Source organism: Sus scrofa, chromosome 1 (assembly GCF_054392235.1).
Source record: "Sus scrofa isolate SSC_HxYL_T2T_F1_AM1 chromosome 1, Sscrofa_HxYL_maternal_Yorkshire_Landrace_v2.0, whole genome shotgun sequence".
Lineage (NCBI taxonomy): Eukaryota > Metazoa > Chordata > Mammalia > Artiodactyla > Suidae > Sus > Sus scrofa.
In genome coordinates, this window is record NC_139383.1 from 34,116,650 (window position 1) to 34,143,082 (window position 26,433).

General features: G+C 33.5%; 1 protein-coding gene across 3 annotated transcripts in view; it reads right to left on the reverse strand.

Moving 5' to 3' along the window:
* Positions 1-26,433, reverse strand: part of LAMA2 (laminin subunit alpha 2) — a 592,018-nt gene that overhangs the window by 311,916 nt on the left and 253,669 nt on the right. For all 3 annotated transcript variants that reach the window (XR_014803693.1, XM_084956512.1, XM_084956505.1), the window contains exons 9-11: positions 25,117-25,216; positions 15,812-15,972; positions 1,402-1,542 (exon numbers count right to left, since the gene is read on the reverse strand). Coding sequence is in view for 2 of the 3 variants with exons in the window: in XM_084956512.1 (XP_084812638.1) it covers positions 1,402-1,542; positions 15,812-15,972; positions 25,117-25,216 (402 nt within the window). In the remaining variant the exon portion in view is untranslated. The remainder of the gene's footprint in view (positions 1-1,401; positions 1,543-15,811; positions 15,973-25,116; positions 25,217-26,433) is intronic.

A 26,433-nucleotide genomic window follows, 5' to 3' on the forward strand; every position in this document is an offset into this window, starting at 1 on the left:
TAAAAATCTGCCTCAAAGCAATGTATTTAATCAAATATGTATAGATTCAAATTTAGATATGAGAGAACAACCAGAAACTATGCATAATACTTCAGACTTGACTTAAGAGCAAAACAGGCAGAAAAAATATTGTACTGTGTTAAGGATTAGTTAGCTGATTAAAGCTGAGAGACAGGAGTGGTGTTTGGAAGACAGTTTATTAAAGTAGTGATCTTTGTAAAGCCCAACTCTCATAATATCGCTCCCCTGCTAAAAACCTTCAGTGACTCTCCAAGGATAAGAACCCAACTTCTTAGCAAACTCGACCCTATATGCCACTTTCTCATTCCCTCTGTAGGTTTCTTTGTTTCTCAAGCTTGTTTCCTGTCACTCTGTACTCCTAAGAATTGCCACAGAAGCTATTTGAAATTCTCCCCACATACCATCTTCCTCTCTTATCTCTTCTAAAAGGAGATAAATCACCATCTGTGAAGGGTTGAAAAGGCAATGAGAGTGTGATGAGCAGTGGAAATAAGAAGGAAAACATGTTTATGTTAGAGGAAGAATATCTCAGTAACTACTAAATAAGTAAAAATTAATCGCTTAAGAATAAAGGTATTCTTCTTTTTCTTTCTTTCTTTCTTTTTTTTTTTTTTTTTTTTTTTTTTTTGCTTTTTAGGGGCATACTCGTGGCATATGGAAGTTCCTAGGCTAGGGGTCAAATCAGAGCTACAGCTGCCAGCCTATACCACAGCTACAGCAACACGGATCTGAGTTGTGTCTACAACCTAGACCACAGCTCACAGCAATGCCAGATCCTTAACCCACTGAGCGAGGCCAGGGATCGAATCCACATCCTCATGGTTCCTAGTTGGGTTTGTTAACCACTGAGCCATGAAGGTAACTCTGAGAATAAAGGTATTTTTCAAAGGTAGTGTCCCCTTGGAACAAATTAAAGGCCCTGGCAACATCAAATTATAACTAAAGGCTCGGTAGGGAATATGTATTATGTATGCAGGTGTTAAAGGAGTTTTTCTTAATGTGTATACCATAAATACTGGTGAGTGAAACACGTAATTTTTCATATCACAATCTGTTGTTTTCTCTGTTGAATCATCTGCCCCTGTGGCTAAAACACACCTAATCCCAGTCCTTCTTTACTTACTAATCATGGACACTGAAAAGATGAATGTTGACTTATTCTAAGAGGTTCCATTCTACATACTGGTAGGAATAAAACCTCAAAGGCTTTGGTCGAAGAGATATAACTTGCATTTAGAATAAAATTCCATGACTTCTTCATGATAACTTTAAGTAGAAGCTCACGACAAGAAAAATAAATGTTTTCAATTTCTTATAGGACAACAATAATAGCAAGAAGCCCCAGGGCGCCACACACAGGATTCAAAGGCTGTTGCTTACATTGCCATAGGTCCAGTAGGAGCTCTGACATCTGTTTGAAACCCCTGAACAGAAACACTCATCACAGCCTTTATGATTATCCTCTTGCAAATTGAAGAAGCCGGATTTGCAGCGACTGCAGTCTCCTCCTTCGACATTTTCCTATAAATAGAGAGGTGGGTTAGCCACAGAGGTGCCTTAAAGATGGAGCATTGTCTCAATCTATTTCTGTTTAAGGAACATGCAAGCTGTATAGTCTTCATTTTACCTCTCGACCCAATGTAAAGTATAATGATATTTTTAAAAGTCTTATGAAAAGCTTCTTAGTATGCAATATGCTATCCTAATCAGGCTGATAGAAAAGAATATGGGATTCTAATCTACTGTGGTAAAGGTTACAATTTGCTTTTCATCTCTGTCAAGAGTATGGAATAAATGCCATGACAAATACAGCAATGAGTTAGACTTTTGGTTTACTGTTTACTGCTCTATGCTGTTGAAATACTTCCTCTTAGAACACATGACCTATGACAAAATAAAAAAAAATTAAGCTAGTACATGGATGTATAATAGAATACTGATGTGGTAAAATACTTTTAACATTATATATGAAAACTACATACATCTGAAGCAAGCAGAAAAATATGAGAACTAGAGAAAATGGGGCAAATAGTCATAGTATTTCCCTGATGAGAAGCAGTAGGAAAGAAGGAAAGTTTTCTTTCATTAATTTTCATTGTTTCCCTTAACACACTGGTGTAGCCAGTTAATCATACAATAAAATTTTGGGAAAAATCATTCTCATTTGGTGACTGCTCTCCAGAATGGTTTCATTAACCCTAGGCCTGATATACAAAAAAAAAAAAAAAAAAAAAAAAAAAAGTTGATAGGTGGGACTCAAGCCAGGGGAAGTTGACCATAAGATGAAAAACTGGCACAGATGTAATTTCTCAGTTTAAGAATGATTAATCTTGACTAATGTCTTTTAAATGAAGGTTTCCTGCTTTCTAGGAAACAGATTCTCAGTATTCCCCACACACGAGTTTGCTCCACATTTTCCCTCTTCCCTAAATTCCCTCATTACTTCAATTCTGAAGCATTTCTCTTCCTTAGAGATCTAGCTTCTCCCCTAAGTGTGTTCTCACAGCCCTTTATACACTGCACTATTATAACCACCAAAAACGTATTGCTGTGTCTTTTAAGGTTATTCTCTCTAGCTACATACCATAATCAATTCTGAGGTAGAAAGCCTGTCTTACCACACGGTACCAGAAAATGGCAGGGTTCCTGATACAATATTGAGCACTAGCTTAATAAAATTTTATTAAGTTTAAATGAATCTCTTGGTGGTCATACTTTTTCACACACAGTGAAGTGCCGTGCATCTAGTTGATGTTTCATAAAAGCATTTTGGATTAAACCAAGATTGGACAAAGATAAGGACAATAAATTCTGAGAACATAGGGTGAAAAACAGAAAAGGAAAGAACAATGGCATGAAAAGAATAGAGACGTTTATATTTAAAAAAAAATGAAGTTCTTCTTGTAACCAAGAGAATAATATACTTGAAATTAACTTTTGGACTCTCAATTTTTATGACCTATTTACAATATCAACCATGTCTACATTGCTGGGAGCCTAAACAAAGGGGTGACTTTATCCTCGTTTCATGTGTCAAACTCTAGCATTCCAGTATGTACACAAGATGAATGATTGCACTGATACTTCTACTAGTTTCTAACATAACTTTCACACCTTTTGAGATGAGAGATGTCAACAAAACTAATCAAACTAATTTCAGACCTATGGTGACAAATAAATACCCCAAACCCTAAAGTTGAGAGCATCTTCCAGAGAGTACACAGGCAGGAAAGATGAAACATACCTATAATTATAATTTAGGTTATCCTGTTGAGGACATAGTACAGCTGTCCTGTACACTGTGTTCTTATGTGCTTGGTCTAATCTACTTTCATTTACTCTAATTTGAAAGCTTGTAATACCACTTTCTGAGATTCAGACTGAGTTTAACAATTAGAAACTTTTGGACATTAGTTACATTTTCTTTAGCTACATTTAGCTACATAATATAACTTATGATTAAATAATTGCAATATTCAATTTAATTTAATAGACTGAAGCATCACATTAGGGTAGAAATTTTTGGGACTATAAAAATGGGTGAGCTAAGGTCTCTGTCTTTAAAACCTAACATCCAGAGTTGAGTAAAGAGATACGTTTATAATCAACTATAATGCAAGGTGGATAATGAAAAGTGCATCTCTGAAATAAATTAAATTATGGTAACAGAGGAGGAAGGGCTAGTTTCTGCTATGAAAACTTGAGGAGGCTTTATGTTAGGAGCAGAATTTAACCTAAACTTTGGAGAATGATTTAAAAATTCAACCTGTTGGAGGAGATAGAATAGAGACCTATGTTAGTAGAGATATTGGGAATAAGAATTCAAAGGATAGAAGTTTCATTCATTATTTATTAATTTGAAACACATGTATAGAATATTTATTATATGCTAGGAACTTAATTTGGACTTGGGTTCCAGTGCCCCTGACTTCACATAACAGACCTTTAACACTATCCTATCTGATTCTTGGGAACTGGTTAAGTTATTAAAAGTTATTTAGCAGGAGATATGCCAACAGAACTACATTTGAGGCACTTAAGTTGGCAATAGCAGGTAACATGTCCATGAAATGTGAGACACTGGAACAAAGAAATCTTTCAACACCATATGATGCAGCAAAGTGTTAATGGGCTTGCAATACTTAAAACCTGTGCATTCTAAATTGGAAAGATTGTCCCTACACTGCTTCCTGGGAGGTAACCTATAAACCCTTGGAATATCTTGCCTGAAATAATGTCTCTATTCCTGAAAGCAGGAGTCACACTAGACATTTTATGCTAATGATGTCATATATGGTGCATGCCTGGTTTTTGTTTACCTGGATATCAGTTTGACCTCTGGCGGTATTGGACACTGAATGGGTAAGGTCAGTCTTGTAAGTATTCCCTATCTACTTAACTGACCCCCAATAAATAACCTGGACACCAAGACTTGAGTGAGTTTTCCTGGTTCATAAAATCTCAAATGTGTTGTTACATATTGTTGCTGGGAGAATTATCCATTCTCTGTAAGATTCTACTGGGAGAGGATAAGTGGAAGTTTGTGCTTGGTCTCTCCTGGATTCTTTCTTATGCACCTTTTGTCTTTGCTGATTTTTATCTGTATGCTTTCACTATAATAAACCTCAATTGTGAGTATAATAGTCTTCTAGAGTTCTGAGTCCTTCTAGTGAATCACTGAAAATGAGTGTGGTCTTGAGTCTCCCCAACACATCATGGTAAAGACGATAGATTGTCTACACCTACAAAAACAGGTTATCCAAGTGATAGTTTTACTTTTATTTCTTTATCATGAAAGATCTTTGAGCTATAATCTTTGAGATCCTGCTACAGGTCCTCAAGCTAATTCTATATTACTTCCCCACGCTCAATTCACTTCCACCCTCTTCACGAGCAATTATGAACTCATAAGATTTGCATAGACCTTACATAATACTACATAGCATGTCAGCTTAAAGCCACAACTTCAAGTTTCTAGACTCTTCTAATTTTTTAGTCCTGAGTCTATACTATACTTTTTTCTTTAGTGAGTGTAGCTCCTAATCAGATTGAGCTAGGTAATTCAATCGAAAAGTTCTCAATTCTGATTTTTCTCAGTTCTACTACTGTCAAACACTAAACCAAAACTAAATTGTAAATATGGTGGATATTGTACCTAATTATATGTGTGTCCTTATGGACCAGTTAAAGAGCCTCTGAGGCTTGAAAGGAATACAAAGCATCAGGGAGAAAATCTTTCTAGCTTCCCGGAACTCTGCTTTCTGGACATGACTCAACATGTATAGAATGAATTAGTTATATCAGGTTGTGCTTCCATTTTAGTTTTCTAATCTCCCTTGAGAGAGTACACATCTAAGTAATTTCTTACTTGAGGTTTATGTCTCCAGAGTTTTCTTTAAAAATATATTAGTTTTAATTGTGTTGTTGGCTTTTTTGCTATTGAGTTGTATAACATGCTTGTATATTTTAGAGATTAAGCCCTCTTCAGTTGCATCATTTGAAACTATTTTCTCTAGAAAAAAAAGAAAGAAATTATATTCTCCCATTCTGTATGTTGCCTTTTTGTTTTCTTTTTGGTTTCCTTTGCTTTGCAAAAAGTTTGTCAGTTTGATTAGGTCCCACTGGTTTATTTTTGCTTTTATTTCTGTTGCTTTGGGAGACTGAACTGAGAAACATTTGGAAGGCTGAAAAATGGGCAAAAGACCTGAATAGACCATTCTCCAAGGAAGATATACAGATGGCCAACAAGCACATGAAAAAATGCTCAACATCAATGATGATTAGAGAAATGCAAATCAAAACTACCATGAGATACCACCTCACACCAGTCAGAATGGCCATCATTAATAAGTCCACAAAGAACAAATGCTGGAAGGTGTGTGGAGAAAAGGGAACCCTCCTGCACTGTTGGTGGGAATGTAAGCTGGTACCACCACTGTGGAGAAGAGTATGGAGGTACCTCAGAAAACTATACATGGAACTACCATATGACCCAGCAATACTACTCTTGGGCATATATCCTGACAGAACTTTCCTAGAAAAAGACACATGCACCTTCATGTTCATTGAAGCACTAATCACAATAGCCAAGACATGGAAACAATCTAAATGTCCACTGACAGATGATTGGATTAAAAAGATGTGCTATATATACACAATGGAATTACTACTCAGCCATAAAAAAGAATAAAATAATGCCATTTGAAGCAACATGGGTGGAATAAGAGACTCTCACCCTGAGTGAAGTAAGTCAGAAAAAGAAAGGCAAATACCATATGATATCACTTATAACTGGAATCTAATATATAGCACAAATGAACCTTTCCACAGAAAACAAAATCATGGATTTGGAGAATAGACTTGTGGTTGACAAGGGGGAGGGGGAGGGAGTGGGATGGATTGGGAGTTTGGGGTTAATAGATGCAAACCGTTGCCTTTGGAATGGATTAGCAATGAGATCCTGCTGTGTGGCACTGGGAACTATGTCTAGTCATTGATGATGGTGCATGATAATGTGAGAAAAAAGAATGTATACATGTATGTGTAAGTGGATCACCATGCTGTACAGTAGAAAACAAATTGTATTGGGGAAATAACAAAAAATTAAAAATATTAAAAAGATATTAATTTTAAAACAATGGTTACCAGGGAACATTAAAGTTTGATATTTAATAAATTTTAGGTATCTTAGAGTGGCACAATTCAAATGATGAATCATGGTATCCCAGGACTTTTAATGCACCTTTACAGGGACAGAGATTCCATATCTTACAGTAGTTTGCTAACACACATAATCTTGGCAGCTTGGATCTCAATTACTGTTATGAGTTCTCAGGTATATAATCGCTTTTTCAAAACTTTTCTGTGATTCATCAACTGTCATCCATGAAGCAGCCCCTGACTGTATTCCAAATTCATCTTCAGCTGGAGAATGAACCATCTGCTTTATGGGTAGGATCACTGAGCATTTTAACTTCCTTGGCTATCAATGCCAAATTATTAATAAATGCTCTGTATATTATTTCTCACTATTCTTTTCTTTTCCTATTATTCATTCATCTGGTCATAGCTGAGCTACTACATATGAGGCATTACATGAAATACCAGAGGGATTACAGAAAATGCCCTCAAGAGAATTATAGCAAAGGAAATAAGATGGAACAAGTAAATACAATACAAGGCAGAAGGAAGTTACTGCCCTAAGAGGGGCACATGCTCTGGATCTGACACAGGATTTATCACTAAAGTTCCCCACCTCTTGAAGGAAAAAAAAAGACAGAAAAGTCACAAGGTTGAGACTAAAAGATACAGCCCAAGGTTTGCATGATAGGATTAAAAGAGGCCACTGCGGCATTGTGTTTTTTGTTTGTTTGTTTGTTTTTTTTTAGGGGTGCAGGTGTGGCTAGGGGTCAGATCAGAGCTTCAGTTGCCAGCCTACGCCACAGCTGCAGCAACACAGGATCCAAGCCTCACCTTTGACCTACACCACAGCTCACAGCAAGGCTGGATCCTTAATCCACTGAGTGATGAAGCCAGGGATTGAACCAGCATCCTCATGCATACTAGTCAATTTGTTAATGCTGGAGCCACAATGGGAACTCCCAGTATTGTTCTCTTTAATCAGAATGTTTATAGATATAAGAATGCTTACTAAAGATCATTTCAATTAATTAAGTGATCAAAGAGTAAACCCTAATTTTTGTTCTTTTCTTGCCATTTACATTAGTAAGGTTTCAGGGGCAGGTACCTTAATTTATAACTTGTCACCACCCAACTCAGTCTCTAAAACAGGATGTGAAAATAGTTGATCTTGAATATCTAATAATGATGGTGAGAGTCTGCAGTTTCTAGCCCCAATACTGTATTATTCATTATGAGATTTCTCTCTTTTTTAGCTATTATAATCTGTCACTTCTTTGTACTGATCAACTTTAAAAGGAATTGTTAGCATATAATTTAAAATTTTAGAAGTTGCTTTAACTGTTTATCCAAACAAAATGAGTTCTATTTTATTCTCTTTTGGCATTTCAAATGGGTAGCTTTTGTCAGTCCAGTACATTTATTTTAATATTTATTCAGAGTTCAATAGTGATTCTTTCAAATTTAATGAATACTTCTGCATCGAAGTCTATGAAATAGGTAATTCCCAGAATGTTCCAGACTTCTACTCTAGAGATTTATATTCTCTTTTATCACCTTATTTTCCTAAAAACAAATATTCTAGTTTTTTGGTTTCTAAACCATCATTCCAGTTGAATATATTAACCAAAATTAAATAAATAAAAACTAAAAGTTAATTATTTTTCCATTGTCAAAAACTAATTCGAGTGATAAATATTTTTATTCTCTTACATATTGTGATAATAAAATGTGTCACTTTAAACCACAGGTTCCCAATCTAGTTTTCACTGTCTTGTCTCCGAGAAGCCTCTTTAGTCACTTTTTGAAAATAATTATCTCCACCATGAAATTTTAATTCTGCAAATATACTGCGTGTGCTGATGCACTGTGTGAATATGTTTTCCTTATACTTAAAATGAATATATTTTTGTCCCTCGAGAAGCAATTTTCAATTTTCTTAGAGAGAAATGGGTGTTTTAGACACATATTTCTGTTTAGCTGAGTTATCTAATTAGATATTTTGTGGCCTACCCTACCAAAAAATGTATAATACTGCCTTTTTTTTTCCCCTTTGGTACTCTATTTTCTTAAAAACAAAGGTGAATTAGAAAAACCTGACTAGGTTCTCTTTCCTTGAAGTCAGACACTGTTGGGTTGACATCAATTTTCTTTTTGCTATAGTTTCCTCAGCACAGTTTCTCTCTAGGGAAATAGAGTCACAATAGTTTCCCTGTATTCTTTCTCATGAAGCTGCCTTCTTATAAATTAGGAACAGCTTCAGCAGTACATGCTTAATGGTAATTGTTAGCCAACTGGGAATTCTACTGACAAAGTTACCAGGAATATCTCCAGTGACGTGTAAGTTATTTTTGGTGATAATTGCTTTAGAAATTTTGCAGTCATGCTTGCTTGTAGGGGTGTTTGTAGTCAATTACAGATTTTCCTCTGTTACGGCCTTTGTTCTAATGCATCCTAGTATTAAAAGAAATTAACAAAAGAAGGATAATTAAGTAATTAGTGGTATTTGTTGAGTGTTTACTCCTTAAATACAGGGTTCCAAGGCTAAATAATAAAAAGGTGGTGGGGTAGGAAGAGGAAGAGAAGAAAATAAATAAAAATTGGTTCTTACTTTTTACAATCTTAGGTTTCAATCTTAAAAAAATACTGATCAACATAATATTTTTGAACTGTAGCTGTTGCAAAAGACAAATTCTGGCATGTGTTTTTTAATACTAAAAATTTTACATCTGTAATTTGTATTTGGGATCAAATACATCAATTAAATTTTTACCTTTTGTAAAAATGCCCAGGGTTTGGGCCTAATAAATTAATGAGATAATCATTTCTACACATAATGGAAAAGAGGACGGAAACCCAAACAAATAAAAATGTTAGCACACATGATAAAAATCCCACTGGGATGGGGGGCATTGTCACTGCAGCAGTTTGGGTCACTGCTGTGGTTGGTGCAGGTTCTATCAGGAACTTCAATACAATATGCTGCAGGACTGGCCAAACAAAACAAAACAAAACAACAAAAAAAACCCATTGGGGAAAAAGAATGGGAACTTATCTCTACCTGTAAAAAAATATATATATATAAACAAAAAATTCAGCCAGTATTTATGATTATATGTTATATTTGCACAAGGCTTTAATGTTACAATTATACCTATTGAGAGTTAGGCAAGAATGATTTAATATCATTTTACAAGCTTAAGAAATATGAATCAGACAGTTTAAGGAACTGTCAAAGCTTTGAATATTTTTTGTTTTCTTCTTTCCTTCTTTTTTTATAGTATTTTTCAATGATGAGGGAAATATATAGAATTGATATCATCACAGTGGTGAGATAGACATTACATGGATTGCAAAGTATAAAAAGTTCATAAAGGAAGAGAAAAAAGTGACAATGTCTATGGCAGGAGAATGATTTATATTGGGAGATCAAGGATAGCTTTGCTGAGGAGTGGAATGGAAATGAGCCTTAAAAAACACCTAGCTTAAGCATAGGGAAAAGGTCAGAGTCAGGTTTTCCCAGAAGTCTGAATAGAATCTATAAAATCCCAGAGTTAGAAAGAGCGTGGTGACTCAAGAAATGTAAGCAAGGCTGGAAGACAGTGGCTGAAGCTCAAGAACATTCTGGAGAGGTAAGCCAAGGTCAGATTACATAATTTTATGTGCCAGTCAGAGCATAATGTAAAGTGCAATTAAAAACCCAAAGCAAAACAAGATGAAAATACAGACTTTGATTTCTAGTCTTTTTAATTGACTATTTATCTTTCTATTATTATAAGACTTTGATAAAAATAAAAGCACATGTTCCTACCTAGATCAAGGTCTATTTATACTATTTATCAGAGTCTGCAATCCAACTGACAGTGAATAGATAATATGACACCAAACTTCAAAAAAGCCAATTTCTTTCTAGCATTTAGTACTTAACATAAACAAATACCAAGAGTCAAATAGCATTTACATTTAATTGATGTGTCATATATCTGAGATTGGCTTGTCTCTTGTAATTTACCAGAAGAGAGAGAAATTTTAAACATTTTAATAATGCATAAAAATTAGCAAATATTTTTACGTCTTGAGTTGCACTGTTTTAATATTTTGAAATATAATGAGGATGATGTTCAATGATATCATTACCTAAACAAGGATATAACAGAAAATCTTATGCGTTAAGGTAATAGCAGTTGATAAGTTGATAAGTTGATAAGCTGGTAAGTTGTAATAAGTTAAAAATTTCATTCACCTCTTGTTAAATCAGGAAATCCTTTTTTCTCTTCTATTAGATAAATATTAAATTTGGAATTATTTTAAATAACTAGAAAAGTACCTACAATATGATAATTATCCATTAGCCACAACCTAGAGGCAAAAAATTATATATTTCCATGTGTGCTTCAGTTATATTTTAAAGAAACAGAACTTAAAATCACATTTGAATTTAACTTCACTTTCCATCCTATTTCTTTCCCTTTTTCTTCAGTTAACTACTCTTCTGAAATTAGTATATATAATATAACTGCATTTAAATTTTAAAAAATTATACATACATAAGTGTTCATAGAATATTTTAATTTAATAGCTTTATATAAGTGATGATAAAGGCACTTGTTTTTTTCACCTCACCTCAAACTTATCAGTGTTTTTACATGTAAAAACTTATTCCCTTGAGTTGTTTCTTGTATCAAATTACATGAACATATTATTTATTTTTCTTATTTATGGATACTTAGATTTTTTTTCGTAATTTACATTCTAATGAGTAGGTTTATATTGAACACCTTTAATATGCTTCTTTGTACATATTATACAAGTTTCTTTAGAGTAAATGTCTAGATGCTGAACTGCTGGTTGACAAGTTTTTAACATCTTTAATGATGCCAAATAATGACACATCAGCCTCCTAAGTTGTGATACTCATTCGTCCTAATAACAGCAGCAGTGAACATTTCCATTTCCCCAGATTTTCACCAGCACTTGATACTCGCAGCTATCTCCCCATATTAAATATTATTTTATGACCTTCAATAATCTTGTAAAAAGTTACTTCTACTTGAGAACATTTATTTCTAGGTACCACATTGTTTTGTTGCTAGTCTAAATATTTTTATTACAGTTCTTAATTGGTTATCACTCATGTGTTACTGCTTTATATAGACTGATGCTTGTATTTTGCCATCCAATGGAATTCTTCTGGGTCCAATATTCTTCTAAGTACATATATTACTGAGCAGTTTTTTTCAATGAAGTTGCACAGTTGGTGGTAAACACAATAATCTGATATTTGTTTCTAGTTTTAATATTTTTCTCTTTGTCCTGGCTGGTAGGCAGAGTTTCTACTATAAGCCCTGGTGGTGGGCTTTTTAATCTTCTTCAAATGGAAGATGTATAATTTTCTTTAATTCTTCATAATTCTTTACTCCTCCATTATTTCCTGAATATCATTTCTCCCCAAATTCATCTCATCTCTTTTTTGGCAACTCTTACTAAACTTATGTTAGATTTTATCGTTTTATCAGCCATGCCACTTAGCATCTCACATTTTTATTTCTTTACCTCCCTCCTATAACAACTTATAATTCTCTCAGGTCTGTAGTTCTGATTCTCTATCTCTATTCTAATCTCTTGTTTAAACTATTCACCGAATTTGTTGTTGTTGTTTGTCTTTTTCTCTTTTTAGGGCCACACCTGCGGCATATGGAGGTTCCCAGGCTAGGGGTAGCTGTAGCTGCTGGCCTACACCACAGCCACAGCAACACCAGATCCAAGCCATGTCAGCAATCTACACCACAGCTCATGGCAATGCCAGATCCTTGACCCACTGAGTGAGGCCAGGGATTGAACCCTCAACCTCATGGTTCCTAGTCAGATTTGTTTCTGCTGCACCATGACGGGAACTCCTGAATTTTAAATTTCAGTGACCACACACATTTTTTATTTCTAGAAGTACATTATATTAACTGTTTTCCAAATATGCTTATTCTTTTAATGGAATGCCCTATACTGTGTTGTATTTTTCCTATTCCTTATTTCTTTCTTCTATTTTTAATCATATTTTGATGATGATATATTCTACATATTTCATTTCTATGATTTATATTATAAAATTATGATTATTGATTTTTATATTTATACAACTTTTTCAGACTATTTTATTCTTTCTAGTTCTTAGTGTACAATATTCTAACTTTTGTGGCTTCTGATTTCCTTTTGTGCCATATACTGCCTTATGGTGAGCTCATTGTCAGTTAAAGCTACACTTTCTTTCCTGTGGAAATACCATTTGCCTGATTTGTTGAAGAATTCTAGCACATAAAAGGAGAATAAAACTGACACCATTTCCATGTGGCACACAGGTTGGTGGGTTTGACAGTACACTAATTTTGACCCACCTAGAACCCCAAAGGAGAGAGAATGTTTTCTAGTTGCCATTCCCAGGTTGCAGGTGAAATTTTTCTAGTACTTTTTTATTTCACTGTCAGGAGGCATTTTAGAGTTCAGGCTTAAATGAAATCAGTTCCAATTTCCTGCAGTGAGTCCACAGCCCAATGTCAAGGCTTAGAGAAGCCATTAAAACTCCAGACTTGAACCCCCATCTTAGGACTGAGACCAGCCTCCTAACCCCCCACCTTACGGCCATGGTTATAGTTTTGCTTGAGTTTATGCTTCTCTTAGATTTCCCTCTTTGTCTGACATCTAGGAAATTCCCTTTCTTTGTTGAATCTACGGGATTACAAATGTTTGCTCTGTTTATTCAGAATATTTTGGGATATATTTCCAAACACATTTCCCATAATTGGGAAAAGCAGTGTCTGTTTTTCACAGTCCAGCATTTTACTAGAATGTTAGTCATTTACAATTTACAACAGAAATAAATTTATGCCCCCAAATTTATGACAAAATGTTTTCTGAGAAGGTTCACAAACTTCAGTAGGTAAAATATTTCTTTCTAATGAAAATTACGGAGAACGATTAGATATTACAGTGTAAAAGAATAAATGTGTAAATGTTTCCTGGTTAATACACACTTTGTAAATGAAAGCTTATACGGATATCATTTTACTTGAATTTAAGTTTTTAGTATTTTAGATTTTCAATGAAGTTTTACCTGTTAAATAATATTTTGAATTTTTTTGAATAATCAGTAATAATAAATAATTTTGAATTTTTTAACACTCCTAGGTCACATCATGCTTTTGTCATATCATAATTCATGATTTTTAAAATTACATAGTTATCTAAAATAATATCTTACCCTAAAACATTCAGTTTATAAGCGCTTTAAGCCATTCATTTAAAATATCACACAGTTGAAAGGTAACTCTTTTAATGATGCTAACTTTTCATTCTCTTTTATAATTTCTTTATTGCTGCATTTTGTTGTGTTTTAATTGTCTATGTAGAGCTTCCAGTCACTTTGTAGGAAGCATTTGTCTTCTTAGAATTATAACCACTCTTAGTACAATACTGAGGCAGGCAGAGAGCCTGCTGTGGCTCAAGGACTTTCCCTCGGAACTCTGCTAATGGCTACAACCTTCCTGTTCTAGCCTTTCTCACTATATTTATCAAAGAAATTGAATGGAGAGGGTCTGTCTCCCTCATGTGCCTGTTACTCTTTCTTTTCAAATATCAGGCATCTCGCTTTTATGAATAGTATGTGTATAAAAACACTCCCTTCCCCCGCCCCCCCAGTTTTGACTTCCTATATTCTGGAAACCCAGGAGGTTTCTCTTCCATTTTAAGTTTGACTTTGCCTGTCCTTTATTTGCACAAGTAATAAAGAATGGATACTTCTGCGGAGTTCTGGAACAGGAATAAAGCACCCACAGGAAATATATCTGATAAATATTACAGAAGAGCACTAAGGGCATATAAGGATGAAGAGGGGTGGTATCCTTTAAAGAGCGATTGCCCACAGACTACTGCAGTGTTGATCTACAAATGTAAGTCTTCATTTTAGTTATTAGAATAAAAGATCCAGTTAATTTACTATATTTCAGTACATGACAACTCTTTCCCACACACTGTGGACTTTCTACCTGTTTACATAGACAGTTTTATTGTTTCAGTGGTCTGAGATAGGTACCTAAATTACCCCTGATATACCATATACTTATCATGTAACTCTTATAATATTTTTAGCTTCACATTTCAGACATTCTTTTCCCAATAAATATACCCCCAACATCAACACTAATATTTACTTATTTTATGGTTTAATGTCTGTGTACGTAAGCACACCCACATAACAACTGTAAGCATATAATTTATAGCTGCCTTGGTATGACTAATGAATCAATAAAGATTTTTAACAAGATTCCATCTACATTTGAGAACAAAGAAAAAAAAGGAAGTAACATTCATTTTTGCATCAGCATGGAACGTTAACCTGTTCAAGGCGTGTTTATTCTCTCAGCTAATGTAGCTAACATTGTCTGATCTGAACGTTTTGGAACTGATTACTACAGTTAAAGGAAATCCGTTTTATTATTTTAGACCTGTGCTTGCCCCTATGTTTCCTCTATGTGTATAAGCTGCAGGTGTATGTATCCCTTGGTGTTCACCTGATGAGCTATTATCTGCGTGTGTACAACAAATAAGGCTGCATTTCTGAAAGTGCTCTTGGGAGCAAATATTGAGTGTTTAGTCAGTTCCAAGTGGGCTTCTCACATTTTTTGGTAATTAAACAGATAAGTCTGAACATGGCATTTTCAGATGTATCTGGTTTCAAACTTCAGAAGATTATTTAAAAATCTAGAATGAAACTCTTGACAGAATTATTTTCAGAATGAGACCCAAAGCTAAAGCAGATCTGAGGGGAGAGTAGTTTTAAAGGGGTGCTAGTTTCAGTGTTATATATATTCAATTAATGGACCAGATAGGTAATGGAGAAAAGTGTTTTTGTTATAAAGTAACACATCTTTTAAGTGACTGATTGTCTGTGGATTTGTAGGTTTTAAGAAAAATGGTATGAGTTTCGTTGCAGTGAACCTGGTTCTAAAGATACTTGTAGGAGTGTCACCAATAAAATAGAGTGGATATTTATAGAAGTTGTTCCAGTTGTTTAATGCCAGCAGACATAAGAGAGAAGCCACTGAAAATGATCCTTGGTCTTAACAGTGGGGCACTGCTGGAAAAAAAAAAAACAATGTACCTTGCATTTACAGGGTCCAAAACAAGGGTCCTCATTTGTGCTCCCTGCACCACTGCAGTTACAGGGTCTGCAGTCCGGGTAGCCGGTGTAGCCCCTGGCACACCGATCACAGCTCACCCCTTTGAAGCCAGGTTTGCAATGGCAGGAACCAGGTGCCAGACCTAATGGAGGATGAGACAGATATATCAGTATTTTCTAATTGACTCATAGCCCCCCTCAGACTATCCTAAGATGAGAAAAATGCCTTGGGAGTAAAAAACGCAACCTAACAATGATAATCTAAGTACCACATCACTAAGTACAACAAAGAAAAAGACTAAGGATGTTCCAGGGACTAGATATTTTAGGGAGAAAAAGAAATGGGAATAAAAAAGGAGTTTAAATTTGCTTGTTCATTTTAAATAAAGAAATGCAAAAGAAAATTGTTATTCTTGTCTTTGATTAGAAAAGTAGAAAAAAATCAAATACAAGTTATTGACCTTCAAAATCTGGAAAAATACAGGAATAAATTAGTAAAATAAGGTCCACTAGAAAAAAATGAAAGGAGGGGAGAAAAAAAAATCAAGGAAATGTTAGTGTGAGAAAACATAAGGACAGAAAGAGTGCCAAATATACATACTAACCACATATGAGTTAGTCTTATTTTCTATTAAAAATATGTGCATGTAATATTCACAAGAGATACACAAAATGACTGAAATATTAAAAATAAAAGGTGGTAAATATGCATTAGGAAAATATATAGGAGAGTAAAAACAGTTGTAGTAATATCAATGAGGGCAAAGTAAAATTCAATTAAAATAGATTCAATAGAACAAGCTCTCATTTTACGCTGATAAAGTAACAATTTAACACATGATTTAAATAACTGTGCTCCAAATAAGCACCAATTATAAGTACAAAAATAAGCACCAATTATAAGTACAAAAATATATACCAATAAAGTTACAACTTAAAACCATGATTAAAATGATTATATTTATGCTCCAAATAAGCATTAATTATAAGACAACAAAAGACATTGGAAGTCAAAGAAAAATTATCCAAAAATCAGTGGCTGAAAATGACATTAACCTATCTACTTTAAATATTTACCGATGAATTAGTAAAAAGCAAGACATAAAAAAATTTGAAGTAGGAGTTCCCACTGTCACTCAGTGGAAACAAATCTGACTAGTGTCCATGAGGATGCAGGTTCCATCCCTGGCCTCACTCAGTGGGTTAAGGATCTGCTGTTGTCATGAGCTGTGGTATAGGTCACAGATGTGGCTCGGATACTGCGTTTCTGTGGCTGTGGTGTAGGCCAGAGGCTACAGCTCTGATTAGACCCCTAGCTTGGGAACCTACATATGCTGTGGGTGCAGCGGGTGTGGCCCTAGAAAAGACAAAAAAAAATCTGGAGTAGCTAATAATGTTGAATTATATCTTATATGGCATAGAAATATTTATTTAGCTTATCATCAATTCACAAGACGTTCAATTTCTCAAGAAGAAATTAACTAGGGCTTGTGTCTTTAACATAAATCCCTAATTTTATATTTGTAACAAATGCCACAATTGATTAGAATTAAATTATGAATATCGAACATGATGATAGAATTTTACACAAAACTCAGCCACTCTAAAAGTTAATAAATATTTATCCCTAATAGCTCTTGGGTTAAGCAGAAAATCAAGACTTCAACTGTAGATCAAATAATTTTCTGAATAGAATATAAGAGCAGTGAGAAAGGAACTCAGCAGTATTCATTGGACACAGAAAGACTGAAGCCAAAAGTAAACACTTAGGCTTAAATATTTCCATTATTTAAAAAATGTAAATAAATTAAAACTTAATGTAATTATTATAAAATATAACAAAATGAACACAGGAAAGAAAAGAGATTTGAAAGCTAAAATAAAGGAAGCAAAAATAGGAATCTTAGAGAAAGCTAATTAAGGATATCAAAAGAGGTCAAATGATCAAAGAATTACACAGAGATATTTTAGTACTGGTTAATTTTTACAATGTTTTCAAAGTTTGAAACTTTTACGGAAGATATAAAAAACGAAGAGTTATCTGATTCAGTTTATTAAGCTAGTGAAAACTTGATTATCAAAATCTAACAAAGATAACCCCAAATAAACGTAATACTAGTTAATACTTAAATAGCACTTATTTTATGCTAGGCATTATATTTAGCATTACGCACTACACATATGTTAATTAAATTAATATTTAAAACATCAATATGCAGTGGGGAATTGTTTCCCCCAATTTACAGATGAAGAAATTAAGACACAGAGAAATTCAGTGATTTGCCAAGGCAGCACAGCTGGCAGGTATCCGAGCCAGGAATAATTTGCCATGAATCCAGATGAGAAATCTTAAAGAAAATAAACAGCAAACTGAACCCTACAGTGCTATAAATTAAAAGGACCTTCCATGAGGTCCTAGTATAATTTGTTTTAGTAATAAATATAGTCCTACCTCATTTTATTTCATTACTGTTCTTCACAGATATTTTGTTTTTTACAAATAGAAGGTTTGCAGCAACCCTGCCTTGAGCTTGTGTCTTTGTGTCACATTTGAGTCATTCTCCCAATATTTCAAACTTTTTCATTGTTATTGTATTCATTACAATACAAATCTGTGACCAGTGAGCTTTGATGTTACTATTGTAATTGCTTGAGGGCACCAGGAACTGCACCAATATAAGAGAGCAAACAATCTATAAATGTGTGTGTTCTGACTGCTTACAGACTGGCCGTTTCCCATCGCTCTCCTTCTTCTCAGGCCTCCCTGTTCTCTCAAACACAATATTAAAATTAGGTCAATTAATGACTACATGGCTTGAAAGTGTTCAAGTGAAAGGAAGAGTTGCCGTCTCTCACTTTAAATCAAAAGCTAGAAATCAATAAGGTTAGTAAGAAAGACATGCCAAAGACCAAACAGATTGAAAGCTAGTCTTCTCTTGCCAGTTACCCAGGTTGTGAAGGCAAAGGAAAGGTTCTTAAAGGAAATTAAAAGTGCTACTCCAGTGAACACATAAATATTAAGAAAGTGAAACGGCCTTATTGCTGATAAGGAGAACATTTTATGGTCTGGATAGAAGATCAAACCAGCCACAACATTTCCTTAAGCTAAAGCCTAATCCAGAGCTAGGCCCTAACTCTCTTCAATTCTATAAAGGCTGAGAGAGGTGAGAAGGCTGCAGAAGAAAAATTTGAAGCTAGCAGGAATGGTTCGTGAGGCTTAAGGAAAGAAGCTATTTCTATAACATAAATGTACCAGGTGAAGCATCAAGTGCTGATGCAGAAGCTTCAGCAAGTTATCCAGAAAATGGAACTAAGATAATTCATGAGAGTGAGAACCTTAAACAGCAGATTTTAAATGTCGATGAAATGGGCTTCTATTGGGAAAAGATGCCATCTAGGACTTTTATAGTTAGAGAGGAGAAGTCAAATGCCTGGTTTCAAATCTTCAAAGGACAGGCTAACTCTCTTACTAGGAGTTAATGTAGCTGGTGACTAAGTTGAAGCCAATGTTCATTTAGGATTCCCAAAATCCCAGGGCCCTTGAGAACTATACTAAATCTACTCTATCTGTGCTTTATAAATAGATGTGCTGGATGACAGTACATCTGTTTAAAACAGTTTACTGAATATTTTAAAAGTGCTGAGATAACTGCTCAGAAAACTAGTTTCATTTCAAAACATTGTTGCTCACTGACAATACACCTGGTCACCCAAGGGCTCTGATGGAGATGTACAATGAGATTCACATTTTTTCCACGCCTGCCCACACCACATCCATTTGGCAGCCCCATGGATCAAGGAGTAATTTCAACTTTCAAGTTTTATTATTAAAAAAATATATATTTCCTAAGGCTATAGCTGCTACAGCTAGTGGATTCTGCTGATAGATCTGGGCAACATCAATTAAAAACCTTTGGAAAGGAGTCACCATTCTAGAAGCCATTTAGAACATTTGTGACTCATGGGAAGGGGTCAAAATATCAACATTAATGGAAGTTTGGAAAAACACTCAACACTCACAGATGACTTTAAAGGGTTCATGTTCAAGACTTCAGTGAAGAAAGTCATTGCAGATGTGGTAGAAAAGCAAGAGAAACAAAATTAGAAGTGGAGCCTGAAGATGGGACTGAATTGCTGCAATCTCATGATAAATTTTAATGAATGAGGAGTTACCTCTTCTGAATAAGCAAAGAAAATGATTCCTTGAGATGGGTTCTACTCCTGGTGAAGATACAGTTAAGATCATTGAGATCTTTGAGACAACAAAGTATTTAAAATATTACATAAAGTTAGTTGATAAGACAGCCACATGGTTTGAGACGATTGACTCTAATTTTAAAAGAAGTTCTACTTCGGCTAAAATGCTATGCAGAGAAAGCATTTATGAAAGAAGAGTCAATCAATACAGCAAACTTCACTCTTGTCTTATTTTTAGGAATTGTCACAGCCACCCCAACCTTCAGCAACCACCACCCTGATCAATCAGCAACCACTGACATCAAGGAAAGATACTCCACCAGCGAAAAGATCACAACTTGTAAAGGCTCAGAAAATAGTTAGCACTTTTTTGTAACAAAATACTTTTTTAATTAAGGTATTGTATTTGAGACATAATTTTACTATACACATAAAAGACTTCAGTGAAGTGTAAACATAACTTTAATATGTACTGAGTAACCAAAAAATCAGTGTGACTTGTTTTCTTTCAGTGGTCTGAAACTGAACCTACAATATCTCTGAGGTATGCCTGTACTGTTTAACATTAATACATGTAAAAGTCAAGTGGGAATTTATATGTATTTACATGTATAAGTCAAGTGGAAAAGAAATCTGATCATTTCAATAAAGGCTGGAGAAGCATTTTCCCAAATTAATATTTATTTCTGATGTTAAAATCTCTAGACCTTGAGAATAAATGCCAAAATAGTCCATGTAATAAACAATGTCTTTCTTAATGTTTGTTTCTATAAATATTATGAACTAAATGTCCAAACACCTCCTTGCTCAGAACACTTGACTATGCAGGATGAAATCAAAGATAGATAGTTAGCCTACAGAGAGATATATAGAATAGTTTGCTGGTATGAAATAGAGAAACCCCTTGGAGATCAGAAAGCATAAAAAAATTACTTTCTAAAGTAGTAAGCTGGTCCCAAAGCCATGTCTTTTCTAGAGTTAATTAATTCTGATTAACTGATTAACTAGTCCACAGCATGGAGCAAGGTTTAGGGAACTAAAGACAAATTCTAGGTACTACTCAAGTTAGGAGGACATTTCAGAGAACTTTATATAAACTCAAGACTCCTGAAAGGGTAATAAACACACATAAGTGCACACATACCCACACATATGTGCACATGCATACACACACACACACACACACAATCATGAAACACACAAGAAAACAAGGCCCCGATGAAGAGTTAGCAGAAAAATCAAATTGCAGAATCAAATAAATAGCAGAGAAAACTACTAACAGATAAAAGTTATAAAATAAACATTCAGTTGTCCCCTCTTATCTGTGGTTTTGCTGTCCATGGTTTCAGTTAACCTGTGGTCAACCACAGTGAAAAAATATTAAATGGAAAATTCCAGAAATAAACAATTCATTAGTTTTACATTAAGTACCATTCTGAGTAAAGTGATGAAATCTTGCACCATCCCACTCTATCCTGCCTGGTACGTGAATCATCCCTTTGTCCAGCAAATCCCATCACATTAGTCACTTAGTAGCCATCTTGGTTATCGGTTGACTGTCAAGGTATTGCATGCTTGTGTTCAAGTAGCCCCTGTTTTACTTAATAATGTCTCCAAAACACAAGAGTAGTGATACTGGCAATTCAGATATGCTGAAGAGAAGCTGAGAAATGCTTCCTTTAAGGGAAAAGGGGAACATTTTCAACTTAAGAAAAAATTGTATGCTAATATCGTTAAGATCTACAGTAAGAACGAATCTTCTATTCATTAAATTGTGAAGAAGGAAAAATAATGTGTGATAGTTTTGCTGTTGCACCACAAACTGCAAGTTATGACCACAGGGTATGATAAGTACTTGGTTAAGATGAAAAAGGCATTCAATTTGTGCAATAATATATTCTGTGAGGGTGAAAGCACATTCATATAACTTTCATTACAGTGTACGTTACAGCTGTTCTATTTTATTATTTATTACTACTCTTGTGTCTAAATTATAAATTATCCTTTATAATAGGCATGTTTTTATAGGCAAAAACATAGAATATATAGAGTTGAGTATCATCTTCAGCTTTGGGCATCCACTGGGATCCTGAAACATATCCTCTGAAAAGGAGGAAATACTCTGTTTAATATGTTTGAAGAAATAAGTACTATTAAATATAAGTGAATGAAAAGAGACTATTAGAAAAATAAAATACAGTCAGAAACTTTTCTTATAAAATATACCAAAAGAACTTCAAGATGGATTAAATAATTAAGTATAAGAAGAAACCAGGTGGTCAAGATGAAAGTGATCAAAAGGTACAAACTTCTAGTTATAAGATAAATAAGTATTAGGGATGTAATGTACAACATGATAAATATAATTAACACTGCTGTATGTTACATATGAAAGTTGATAAAGTAAATCCCAAGAGTTCTCATGAGAAGGAAATGTTTTTCTTTTTTTAAAATTTTGCATCTATATGAGATTATGGATATTCACTAACTTACTGTGGTAATCATCTCATGACAAATGAAAGTCAAACCATTTTGCTGTACACCTTAAACAGTGTTTAATGTTAATTACATTTCAATAAAACTAGAAGAATGAAAAAAACTAAAACAATTTATCTAATGTTGGAGTAGATAAGAGTTTTAGAATTAGAAAGGCATGTAAGAAATCTAATAGAAAAATATTAATATGTATCATAATTTTAGCATTATGTCATCATTATAGCTAGAGGATTTTCTGAATTTTTGTAGGTTATTATATAACATTTTAAAAATTCTATGTATTAAAAATTCTTTTCAATGAGACACAAAGAAAATCTAGAAATTGTTCATAACAAATATGATATACTATTAGAACTCTTACTTTTAAAAACTTTTTTTAGTTTGTAAAAAAAAAAAAAAACTATCTTACACCAAAAGAAAATTAAGGAAACAAAAAATTCACACACACAAAATATTTATATTTCTCTAGTAACTGGGTTAATGCCAATGAAATACTGGAATATCATTTCCCACTATCTGGTTACTCACACTGATTAAGAAATCCAAATCATTAGATTACATCTTGGACTATTTCCTAAAAGACCCTCAGACTAAATATGAAGAGAAAAAGGTATTACAGATAAGCGTTCAGTTCTCCAACCCAATCCTATACTGAATGAAATCCATCTAATTATAATATTACAGACATTAATTATTGCATTTAAATTTAAAATTAGAAGGATTAATTATTGGCCTGGAACCAACAACACGTGTACAACTTTTGGAAAAGTACAGGTGAAATTGACCTTGTTAAGTGGGTTGCAAGATCAGGGGAGCATGTACGGGTGGTCTTTTTCTCAGCTTGTGCTGTATGATCTTAAGGGATGGAGTCTACATTTACTAAATCAAAAAACAGCGATTTAAACTTTTTATTTAACATGATAAAAATACCACAGAAGAAATAAATAATGAAAATGTATGAACAGTAGAGAGAGGGAAGGAGGTGATATGAAGGAAATATTTGTCTTCTAAGATGGAAAGTAAACAGGTAATATACAATGGTGATGAAAAATACTAAGAATATTTATCTAGATGTTGTTCGGAAGATAAGTTCTTCTAAAATAATAGAAAAGGCTCAATGCGATTAAATTTGGAAATAAGACTAGGTGTGAATATGTTGAAGAGGACACTATTTTCCAGTTACTTTATTCCCTCTCTATTGTTAAAATTTTACTGTATGTTGATTGCATAATAATTAAAAAATCACTATATTGTACAACAACTTATATATTATTGTACATAAACTATATTTCAGTTTAAAAAAAGAATTTAGAGCACAGAGGAAAAAAACAATTGAAAAATATTTATATACAAAGATCACTGAAACAGTGGTTCCAATACAGAAAATTTGCGATGCATCTTAATATCTATTCAAAAGTGAGTACTATTATTTTGGAGCTAAAACCAGATTTCAGAGAAACTTTCAACAGATATGGGGAAAAATTTATCATGTAAAGTTCACACATATATCAGTAACTATATCTATACTTAGTCACCAATGCTGCATTGTATACTTATTTTTCTACCTTTTTATCTTTTTGTCATTTTAGGCTCAAGGGAGAAAATTAAATTGCATTGAAGTAATGAAATTTAGTTGTTACCATCAAAAAATAAGGGACCATAAAATGAAAAATGACATCAATAATTCACCATTTGAGTATTAAAATAATTATTTTTTAATTTTCTAAGATTTAAGACTGTAAGGCTTAAACAGATAACTCTACAGTTTGGTAAAGAAAGCAAGTAAACTAAACTGTGCCAAAGAAACACTGCCAGTGTTTTAATCTGAAGGTCTTTGGGGGAAAAGGCCTATATATTAGTCATGATTTATTTCATAATTGACTCTTAGAAATATAAATAGAGTTCTAGATACATTCCATGGACTTTTCTACTTGACTTTGGTCAGCAATTTTCCTGGAAGAAGCTCCTAGACATTTTATATCAAGGAGTTATTTTGGCATTTGTTTCCTTAACATTTGGAGATCATCAGGAATTTCAATCCTCAAAGAAATTTTTAACTTAATGTCAGCCTCTTTCCCTTCAGTAACTCATGACTACTGCGTTTTATAGTTCTTTATGTATACTTCTTGCTTTCTGTATTACTGAGAACATCTCAGTTTCTGATTTCCTCTTTTCACTCTCCTCATCATAGCACACACATACCTTAATGACACTGTCATTTCACCGTAGAAACCATACAAGATACAAAGCAAACTAATAAATAATAAGACATCAAAAGACTACATACACAACAGATTTACAATTGCCTAGAATGTGTATATATACATATATATGTACATAGCTATGTACATATGTATGTATGTATAATTAATGCAAAACCAATGATTTAATTCTTCTTGATTTTAAGGTATAAACATGAAAATAATTTTTAAGATAAATTAAAAACTGCTTCCTATAGAGGACATTGATAGGTAAAAGAATAAATTCGTTACATGAGTGAAATGGACTGCAACGCGTTGTCCTGAAGATAATCACACGTGGCTTTCTTTCGCTATCCTTCCATCAGAGCAAAGGCCCTCTACTACAGCTCTCACCTCGTCGAGCACGTTTTTCATCCTTGACACAGACTTCATTTAAGGAACCAACTGGATCACAGTGGCATGGCTGGCATGGTCTTGGATGATTTGGAGACACCTAACAAAAATATCAAAGTGCTTTTAATCAAGTGTAATAGAAACACTAATATTTTTCAATTTAGCAAGGCTTTAAAGATAATTTTAAGAACATATAGTAATGCTATATTGAGAAAATAAGACATTTTCTTTAATATACGTTTGCAGTTTCTAAAATCCATTACTCCAAAGTGGGTGCACAGAAGTTAAGAGGATAGTATAATAAACTCCTGTTTGTCAGATTCAACAATTATCAAGATCCTATCATATAAGTTTCATGACATTTGATTCTTTGCTTAAGTTTTTAAAGAAAATCCCAAATAAAGAGTCGTTTAATACCTACGCATTTCAATGTGCATCTCTTTCCTTTATAATCACAGTATTGTTATCATAACAAACCAAAATAATAATGTTTGCTTATATAATGATAGAATATTACAGAAATATATATTCAATAATAAAATCTTTCTTAATATTTTGTTTTATTACAACATACTTCAAAATTAGTAATTTCCCCAAAATTTATTTTTTAAAAACTTTCACATTGATTATGACATGACTAATTAAACAGAAATTTATATGTGGTGCTTGAGAAAAGATAATATTAGATATTTATATTAAAAATTTTAATTTTCTGAAGAGGCAGCATAATCTGGGGAGAAACAATGTAGGCTCTATAACCAGGAAGCCTTGAACTCATATCCCACTGTGGCCACTTACTGACTATATGGCCTCCTGCAATTTATTTACTTCCTGGTAATATGAGGATAATAATAGCAACTATAGTGATGTTATTATATTAAGAGAAATAACATATAAAATATCTCATAAGATTCTTCACATATATTAAATACTCAATACAACCAAGAGCTTTTAATGTTGGAGTAGTTTTATTAAAAAAACCTAGGCTGAGTTAATGTACCATATTATCTACATTTATTTTCCAAATGCAGTAAGATAACAATGACAACAACAACAACAAAAAACCCACTAAATTATTTGCCTAGGAAATTCTGAAATACTGCTGAATATATATGAATATAAATGTATATATAATTTTTTCCCTTAAATAGTTTTTATGTATATATATATAACTTTAATTTATAAATGAAGATTTCTTTGCTAATATAAATCAAAGTGTCATAAGAAGCGAAACATTTACATCTGACAGAATATCAGTCAATTATATCCACAGATCGATTTCAAAATCATCATTTGTTTAAGACCCATTCATTCACT